The sequence below is a fragment of the Cucurbita maxima genome, unplaced genomic scaffold (genome assembly GCF_002738345.1).
Source record: "Cucurbita maxima cultivar Rimu unplaced genomic scaffold, Cmax_1.0 Cma_Scf00014, whole genome shotgun sequence".
NCBI classification, from domain to species: Eukaryota; Viridiplantae; Streptophyta; class Magnoliopsida; order Cucurbitales; family Cucurbitaceae; genus Cucurbita; species Cucurbita maxima.
Window position 1 is genome coordinate 1,445,506 of NW_019272030.1, and position 10,340 is coordinate 1,455,845.

The window sequence follows — 10,340 nt, forward strand, 5'->3', positions numbered from 1 at the left end:
TTCTTCTCCTTTTATATCTTTTTCTTTTTCCTACCTTAAATTATTGGTTTTGTTCTAAAGTTCTTTGCATCTCTTTTATCCATAAATTTTTATAAAACTAAAATCACTTTCTATTATTGAATATTATAAAAGTATTCTTATAAACAGTATATGAACGAAAACTATCTTTAAAAAAAATACCTCAAAGAATGCAAGAGAATTCCAAGATGAGAAATATGGATATCTTAAAGGAAAAGAAGTTCCAACATAAAAGAAGCAGAGAAATCAAAGTCAATTAAATTCTAATACACAGCCACCATAGTTGCATGCCTAAGTCTGAGCATTCAACTGTGAGGAAGTAGATTGGGAGAGAGATGATGAAAATACTATAAAACTCCAAGTGACAGATACATCATTTTTCATTTTTTTCTTCCCTTTTCCAATAGAGAAAACTAAATTGTGTTTGTTTTCTAAATAAAAAGATAAAGATGGGTGAGTTGAGTATTGAATACAGTGGAGTTCTTTCTTCTATTTCCAGGAACCACCCAATCTGATCACCTCTTCACCGCTACTATCTCTTCTGTTAATTCTTTCTTTGCTTGGATCCCCTCCTCCTTTCTGCTCGCTCACATCACCATACATATCTTTTAGTTTTGCCAGATTGCTCGATATGATCGACGTCTTCTCCGAGGTTCTGCCCCTTGCAGGACTTGGCTCTCGTTCGTGATGGCCATGGGCATTCACTCCTGTTTGTAGACTTCGACTACTGCTCCTGCTTCTACTTCGGCTACGACTCCTTCGGTAATGCCTTGTACCACCATCACGGCTACTTCTTTCGAAGTCCCTTCTACCCTCTCTATCAGTATAATGAGTCCTTCGATCATAATCATAACTTCGTTCTCTGTCTCGCTCTCTGTCCCTTTCCCTATCCCTGGCTTTCTCTCTTTCTCTATCTCTTTCTCGGTCCCTCTCCCGATCTCTATACTTTTCTCTGTCCCGATCATGTTCTCGCTCTCGGTCTCTATCCCTTCCCCTGTCCCTGTCATATTCTCTGTCCCTGCTCCTTTCCCTGTCATAATCTCTATCCCTGCTTCTCTCCCTGTCATAATCTCTATCCCTGCTCCTCTCCCTAGTATCTGGATGTTCACGACTTTGGCTACGGCGACTGCTTGGAGATCTTCGTAGATCATCACTATTATCTCTGTCAATAGCTGATGTCGGTAGCGTACGACGAACTGGAGATGAGTCCCTAGTTGAGGCACGATGTGGGGCTCGTTGTCCAAAGGAGACTGAAAGTGAAGCTTTTACAGAAGGTGGTCGCCGTGCAGTGTCTTCAGACCCCAATCGATGGGTTTCCCCTGTCACGCCTGAATGTTTGCTTGGAAGCTTCAATTTTTCGAGATTAGCTACAACTTGTCGCAAGACAGGAACTGGAATACGAGGGAAAAGAGTATCGAAGTAGTACTGCAATTGGCAAACAAAATGTGAGCACTTTTAGCTACAAAGACGAGGGATTTAAAAATAACAATACATCTAAATTCAAGTATTTTTAAAAAACTACGAAAGATAAGAGGTTAATATGTTCCAGTTAGAACATGTGAAAATAATGATCATTCAGCCGTGTAGGCAACACAATAGAATCACAAACACCGCCAGATAACATAGAAACATAATTTTTACCACAACGAATCACAATTTCTTCCATTTAAAAGCTGAAAGGACAAACAAAATAAAAGCTTAAAGATCATCTACTCAATTATCCAATTTAGTGAAGTCACTAATCACACTTTTAGATAACAACAATGTGATAAAATCAACACCTTGGTTTCATATTTTATTTTATTCAACTTATACACTTCATTCATCTATTTTCATCATATACTACCAAAAAAAAAAAAAAAAAATCCAAACAATGATTGATTTAAATATGTCAAGACCATTCCTAAAAAAATTAATTCATGATCTGTCATTCGAAATATTTCCAGGAAAATTAATAGTTAGAAACTTAAGCCAAGACTTTTCTTTCCACATCACGATTAAGAAGGTTCATGAAGGGGCAAATCTCTGAAAGGTATCGCTTTAGACATGTAAAAGCTAACACATTTCGTGAAGGGCTTCCTCTAATCTACCTACAAGGTGCATAAGTGGGAAATCAAACTAAAAGAAAAGGTTATATAAGGAGTCAAGAAAATATTGGATGCATTAGAAAAGACAAAAAAAAAAAAAAAAAAAAAAAAAAAAAATCTTTTAACTATAGTATACTCTATATTATAAATCTTAACAATGTCTTCCAACCATGAATCGACAATGCAGTGCTCCCATAGTTAAACACTAGAGAAATGCCAACATAAACTCCATATACACACAAATTTATCACGTATGCGACACAAAGAAAAAAGAAAGACAACCAAGAAACATGGTATCTAAAGGGGAGATGGTATATAACCTGACCTGTCCAAGGAGCAAATCACGCACATAAACACCCATAGTAGTCATTCGTCCATGGGATCCTGGTGAAAATTCCTGTAACACATCAAGTCTGTTAGTTCCAATTCTGCTTTTTGTAGCTTTAGGTTACTATTTAAATCCATTAAAAATGAAAACATGCAAACAAAACATTATGGATTTGTAAGGAAGAAAATTGTTTTCCTGTTATTTGAGGAAGGGGAAAAGAAAAGTACAAACAGCAAATGGACCGACCAAAAACCCTCCAAAAGTATAAAAAAAAACATGCCACGGAAAGCTGCATGTATCTGGAAAGGGAAAGTTCAAGAGCACCTCGTCAATCATAAAGTTGCAGTCTTTGCTACAAGCCAAAGCGATCCCAAATGACCATAAACAGAAACTCCAAAGGGAATAAGCAAAATAGAAAGTTTACAAAAAATGTTGAGGATCTTCCTCTTACCACCTATGGAGAACGGACCACTGCCGGCAAAACACAAAGGAAAGATGTCTCTAAATATAGACTTAGATGTTCACTCTCCCATGCAAAATGTACCAATTAAAGAACTTAAACCTTTATAGATATCATAACCATCCAGCCCATTCAAAACTTGCTAAGCAAAGGAATTCAGAAGGGACCAAAAATATGGAAAAGCAATAACAAGAGAAATTCCGAGAGAGGTTAAAGACCAAAACCAGAAACTCCCTTCTTCTCCCAGGACGGACTAGCTAATTAGGAATGAGAGAAAGAAGGGCAACCACATCCAACATCACTCAACCACTTAGGGGACACCGAAATCCGAAGTAACAAGGAGGAAATACTAGGGGAAGGCAGTAAGGAAGCCACCAAATGCAACCTTATCTGACAGATGATGAAGCAGTGAAACCAATGTTTTAAAGGTGGCATTGGAGTTTTCCAGGCTAAAAGTTAAGCTTCCCTTAAGGCGAGCTTCAATGCAAGCAAGGTTTTCGGTCATTCCCAATTAAGAATTTTATAAACGGGAGACCAAAGGAAAACTCAAAGCATTAGCAGTTCACAAAATTTTTCTTAAACTAATTCCCACGTTCAGACCGGCTCAAAGAATACGAACTATTCTTAATCACTATAGATGTATACCATAAAAGTATATGGTTCATTAAAAACACCACAATCATTTCAAGAACAAAGCCTCATCACTAATTCTATTGCCTAAACCTCCCAGCACCACTACCTTTGAAGCTTCCTCCCACCTAACCAAGTGGGGTCCACCATCCTCATTAATTCCTTCTCATAATAAATTCCTCAATAATCTATTTTCACACCAAAATAGAAATTCCAAACACTAGGGGGAAAAAAAAGAAAAAAGAAGTATTTGGGGACCCATACAATACCGACTAGATAAGGGTAAGGCTTCCTCCCTGAGAAAAGAATGCCTTTTTCCAAGAAAATAGTCGTTTCTAGACTTTTTCCACCACAAGGTTCAAGAAAGACAACCTCCTTCGGTTACCACCTAAGGGAAGCCCTAGATAAGAACAGGATAATTCGCTAACATCACAACTCACTTAGGAAGCCCAAGAGGTCAACTTAGAGAAATCACAATTTTAACCAACGATGGAGCTCTCTCCTATTTGCCTTTAGTCACTTCAATTGGTAAAGGAGATTCCTTTATTGAACAAAACAAACGAGGGTGTATCATAGGTGATGTAAAGATGCGAAAGAAGGAAACTCTTTGATGCCACCTTAAAGCCCTCGACCACTTTCTTTTCCAAAATATCAACAAGAAGAATGAGCAGAGGAGGCGAGAAAGGTCACTTTACTTGAGATCTCTAGAGGCAAAAATCTTACCTCTCGGTCACCCATAAATTTACCTATCCTATGCAGTTTCAAATGCACAATCCATTTGCAACAAAACATTTTTATCGAACTTTTTAAAAAAATAAAAATAAAAATCCCAATCAACATGATCAAAGGCTTTCTCAAAATCAATCTTGAAAATCACACCATTCTTTCACTTCCTATAGTATTCATGGCTTCATGAACAACCAACATTCGACCTAAGATTTGCCAGCCTGCAATAAATGCTCCTTAGGCATTGGAAATAGTAATAGAAAGCACTTCCCTAAATCAATCTGCCAAAGTTTTAGCAGCGATGTTTTATAGACATGACATAAGTAATTTCTATGAAAGCTTTCATACTAGTTTTGACTTTCATTGGATCATAACCTATAGTGTGAGTAGTCATTGGAAGTCATTTGCATATCCCTAAAAGAAGCTTTTGTGATCTCATCTACTCCAGCTTCAAGAAAAAAAAAAAATACATTTCTCTTCCATGTCATAATAATCTCAAACATAATGAAAAATGAGATAATAAGCATGTATAGGGTACCACACCTTATCTTTCTTTTTTACTTCAAAAAAGTGATCCCCTTGAATAACTAATAAGTTATAGGACTCTCGTTATCTGTTTTCACTTCCACTTGTGAAGGAACAAGAGCCGGAATTCAACTAGGGTGAGTGTTGTTTTCTATGGAAATGAAGTGATGGCTTTGAACCGATATCAAATGGCCTTGCCGCACTTTTTAACAAAAAAAAGAACAAAACTTTTCATTGGATAAGTGAAGGGAGATTAATGCTCTATGGATAGAAACTCCAAAAAGGAGTGAAAGAACAAAAACAAAGGAAAATACATAGGAGAATACCTCAATGAGAAAGGAAGTAATAACTTAGAAATAAAGCTCAGATAGACTATAAGAGCTACAAAAACAAAACTAAGTAGCCATGAAAAAAGCTGGCTTCAGAAGGCTTTTAAAAAAGACTCCACTACTCGACCCTTCCAACACCAAATGCCAGAGATAATAATCTAAGCCTTATAAACAGAGACATAAATCAAACCTAGGCATAAGCTTTCTTTATCAACAGCACAGCACCATTGAACTCTGCGGACAAAATATAATTCAAGAAGATAAACACTGACTTCATATAAAGATCTGACAGGAGAGCAATCACATAAGAACTTGCTTTCAGTTGAAGCTCAAATCCGATAAAGAACTTCAAAAAAATTGGATTCCACTTAATATTAAAGATACCCCATCTCTTTCCTCAATAAAGAGGAAAACCCTTCGAAGTCCAGACCAAATTAATCAAATTGAAGGGATCATTGAACTCTTAAGATAATTAACGAGGACAGCAGTATTACTCATAAATGATCTTGTCATGCAAGGTCAAAAATTACCGGCAATAAGAAAAGCCACCAGTAAAGAGGACGTTGGGTTTCCAAACAAAAGAACAACTGGTGGTTGATTAAACATTATGCAACAACAAAAATGAAAACCCCATAAAAGACTTCTCATCCACCAAGAGAAGGCAAGTATCTTCAGCGGTTGGCCATTTATTGCACTTATCAAGCAAAGCAATTCATAACCGACAAAATAAATGCCACAAATAAATTTCAGCCAAAGAAGAAACGCTGGAAATACATTCTTCATGCATGATGAACCCCAAACCACCTTTTTTGGACTTGTACTAGAAAGAAAAAATTCTCAAGATAAGAAAAGATTAAACTTCATTCAAACAGCACTAACCCAACCAAGACAGCCTAACAGACAAAGGAGCAATGTGTTCCCTCTCCAAAGGAAGGGGTCAAATAAGTGCCCTCCAAAAGGGAGGGTTGCAGTATAAAGTCAACTGAAAGAACACAGATTAATCACTAGATTAGAAAGTATAAACAGCCTCAAGTTCAAATTCATCTCCACAAGCATATATGGCATCTCAATAATATTGAAAATTGGTCAGCGCTTACTCAATTATCAACATATATTGACGGCAAAAGAAAACAACTTACAGTCGCATTGAAGGCAATTATAAGCCAACCACATGCATGCTAACCGTTATGCTTTAGCAACAATCCACAAAATTAAGAAATCAAGCACCTATATGCATCACATACCTCTTCATCTTTAACATACGGTTCAACCCAATTCCAAAGAGTCTTTGGATCTGCGACGTATCTCAAGTACAGAAATCCAATCTGGAAAATTAATTTAAGAAATACATCAAATGGTAACAGAGCTGAGTGTAAATAATACAGCTAGAACGATAACTTCTTAAACATCAGAACAATAAGGGCATCATAATAATAATATAAGAAAGCAAATCATGCAGAAAAAGAGGCATGCAAGAATTTAAGTAACCGTATTAATTCCTCTGATGTAATGCAGACCTTATTAAGAGTGTAAAATAAAAAGAGGCGGCAATATCCGTACAAAATACTTTGTGTACTCATCATATATCAATTTACATATACTATGTAAATTGAGGCGGCAATATCCATACAAAATATTTTGTGTACTCATCATATATCAATTTACAGATAAATAAACTCAAAGGATTGAAATAATCTTGATATTTTTAAAAAATAAAAAGGTCACCTCAAACCTTGGATATCTGCAAAGCAAAGCAAAGGCACTATTAATTTATAACGTAAGAAAGGACACAGCAACCAAAGTGGCAATGCTCGTCATTTGTTCATGACATCCGGTGAGCAGGCAAGAATGTTATCGAGCACATGCATGTATCAGGCAGTTTTATAAACTAAAGAAACAGAATAATGCAGGAACTAGCATAAAGGCAGAAGGCAGAAGGCAAACATTCAAAAGGCTTTCTAATATCAAGTTCTAAATTTCAATCCAAATAAAAGCACAAGCTTCATCAGCTCAGAATAATAAGTTTGAGAGAGATAGGGAGAAAGGAGACCTGTGATCCTAATTGAAGGCCTGTAAAATGGTGTATTTGAATGAGAAAGAGAACCTGACTTCAGCATGACTACAAGCCTAAAAGAGGAACTTTTTCTTTTCATAGAAAAGTTGAAATTGTTCAAGTGGAAATTAAAAACTAATCGAACATTCTGACTTATTGCATGCGTTTTACAGACTGAGTTACTGCTTTTGGCAGCAAATTACTCAAATTACCTACAGAAACTTTGTTGGTTGGGTGTGCACGAGTATAAATACTAGCTCTCTGTTTTCTTAATTAAAGAAGATCAAAATAATTATTTACTAAAAAATGAATAAGTAGAAAGGAATCCACAAAAGGAGTACCAAACAGCCCACGACATAAATGTTACCGATGTTCTACGTCTCTATTATAAATATGATAATTAAAGGTCAAAAGGATTCTACCTACCGCTCTGATGTAAGGGGAATCCTCGTGCTTTAGCAGCCCATGCATTTGTTTCACAGTAAGTTTCATGGTGAAAAACTTGTACAGAAGGCAGAATGCTGTTGAAGGACCACGGCAGTTCCCAGTCATCCATGGCTCCACGTGATCAACTTGGTTATAAATTTCATCAACCACTTCATGGTATGTCTTCAAACGATAAAGCTCCTTAAAGTAATCAGAAGACAAAATATTCATACATAGAACCTTCTCCAGCAAAGAATCAATTGGCTTCCCGCAAGTCTTTATCTCCATTTATGGGTCAATAACTAGACATCTACCTACAGGGACAAAAAGAATACAGTCACTCTCTTCGATGGCATATGAGAACTATACATGATCTATGCTTACAAAATGACTCAAAAGTAGGACCCAACAAAAAAAGACACCTAGAAAAGAGCATTTGCTCAATTTCACAAGTGACATTCAACTGATATGAAAATACTTCAAGTGGTGCAGCTGGAAAAAAGTGCTAGACATCCTTCCAAAGTCAGCAGCCAACAAAGCCTTCCTTCATTCACTTTCTTGTTTAAATTATTAGGTTCCCCATACTACGAGTAGCAATGAAAATTTTAAAGCAGAAAAAGCCTTCTACTCCTCTACAATATTCCCATCTCCAATTTCATCAACATAAGTCGTTAAGAATTTGCCTCCACAGGTGACTCACTCCCAATTCGTATGCCTATGCCATCAAATCTTTCAACCACAAACCACCTCTTAGCCCACTATTGGCCAAATTCAAAAAGCCCCTTGGATATAGGATGCATGATGGAAGTCTAGGCTTTAATTGTTTTTTCACAAGAGAGATTCAAGTGGGAAGGATGAATGAATCATTAAACAGAAGAAAGTAATCTAAACTGAGGTAACCTTTGAGATGAAAAAGAGACAAATTTTAGATCAAATTTTCACAACTCATCCAATTAAAAAAAAAAAATGCAAGAAAATATGTATAGAGGATCAGATAGATAAAAGACTGGAAGAGTTGGATAAATTATTACATCTTGACTGTTTCAAGACTTTTCCTATTAAATTTTTATCTCAATTAACTGGAAGCCGGTTTTGTATAGTCAGATCTAACTTCTCTTGTTGGGCTGTCTTTTTGTATATCCTTTTTGTTCTCTCACTTTCTCTAGATGAAAGCACGGCTTCTCATCAATAAAAAGAAAAATTTAGCACAAGGTCAATTTCTTACTTTAGAATTGTAAGCTTGTGTCCTTTATTAGATGAAGGCAGCAATAGGGATCTGGGTTTTCAAATTTCATACCAAAACTTATCATAAATAGTATTATATCTAAGAACCCAAATGGTTCTACGCCTTCTCCAAACCTTTAAGCAGGAAACAAATTATTTCGTACATTATAGTTGAATCCAAAAGAAAAAATAATGATGGATTCCATAAATGCAGTAACCTTGGCATTACACCCAAGACGGAACAGAATAAATGGATGAAAAGAATCCACAAACCATATTTAAAGAACAGATAAACCCAACCAAACCCAATAACAAGAGGATTTAGTAAAGTAAAAACAAAAGTATCCTTAAACCACTAAATAAGAAGTAAAACAATGACGTCAAAGCACGTACAAGGCTAAAAGCTCATCTAAGATAATAACTGCAGGTTTTAACACGAGTATGAATAGAATGCATCGTCAGAGTTCATAATTTATGTTCATCTTGGGAATAAAGAGGTAGGAAGAGGCGAAAGCTTGAAAAAAAAAAAAAAAACAACAACAACAATCCCCACAACCACCATCTGCACATTTTACAGTATTGGAAAATTCATCATCCAACAAAACCGAACTAATAGAAGTCAATTGCTGAAGTTCCTTCAATCCCATCAACCCAAGCTACTTTACCCCACACATAAACATTATTTGAAGTAGCCGGATTAAAAATTTTAATTGACCGTCTCAAAAACTATAAAACCCCAAAGATGCAAAAACAAACGCAACAAACACATACCGGTGGAAATCAAATTAAGTAGCGGAAGCCGTAGAGTGCGGGAAGAAAGAATCTCAAAAACTATAAACCCAAAAGATGCAAAAACAATCGCAACACACACATACCGGTGGGAATCAAATTAAGTAGCGGAAACTGTGGAGGGCGGGAAGAAAGAAGCCCTAACCCGAAGTTAAAATTATCTGAAGTCGAACGGAAAAGGGAAAGACAACAGAGAGAGGAAATCTCGCAGTTCGAGGGAAGGGATCCTGCCAACGCGCAAGTTAGGGCTTTTATAGTGCCGGTCCCAACCGGTGACGGCCAGTCAAGATTATTGGGTTTCGGTTTCCGAATATTCGGACTTTTGGGCTTTATTCCGTTCATCACGGCCCAAAATTTGTAGGTTGGGCCTTGCAAATCAATAGCCCGGCCCAATTCTTTCTTTTTCTTTTTCTTTTTCTTTTTCTTTTTCTTTTTATAAGAAATACTTATTTCCTTCCAATTTGAATATTTTTTATTTCATAAATTCACGTTTTAATTTTATTAATTAAATACGCAAATAATTTTGGAGTTAAAAAAAAAAAACTATTTTGGCAATCTATTTGGAATGACTTCCATGAGTTATTTTTTATTTATTTTTTAAACGATATTAACTTATTATAGTAATATTATTGTTTTTTTTTCTAAACACCAAATCAACAACTTATCAATAAATTAACTGTGAATTAGTCATTAAATAAATTTAAACTTTTTTTTTTTTTTTTTTTTTTTTTTTTTTTTTTTTTTT

At 35.8% G+C, this 10,340-nt stretch overlaps 1 protein-coding gene across 1 annotated transcript; it reads right to left on the reverse strand.

Moving 5' to 3' along the window:
* Positions 1-226: 226 nt before the first annotated feature.
* LOC111489677 (pre-mRNA splicing factor SR-like 1) lies at positions 227-9,831 on the reverse strand. The gene is made up of 5 exons (XM_023137999.1): positions 9,682-9,831; positions 7,583-7,896; positions 6,348-6,428; positions 2,431-2,502; positions 227-1,443 (listed from the first exon to the last, which is right to left on the reverse strand). The coding sequence occupies exons 2-5, from the start codon at positions 7,868-7,870 to the stop codon at positions 508-510; spliced, it is 1,377 nt and encodes a 458-aa protein (XP_022993767.1). The 5' UTR covers positions 7,871-7,896; positions 9,682-9,831; the 3' UTR covers positions 227-507.
* Between the last annotated feature and the right edge of the window lie 509 nt (positions 9,832-10,340).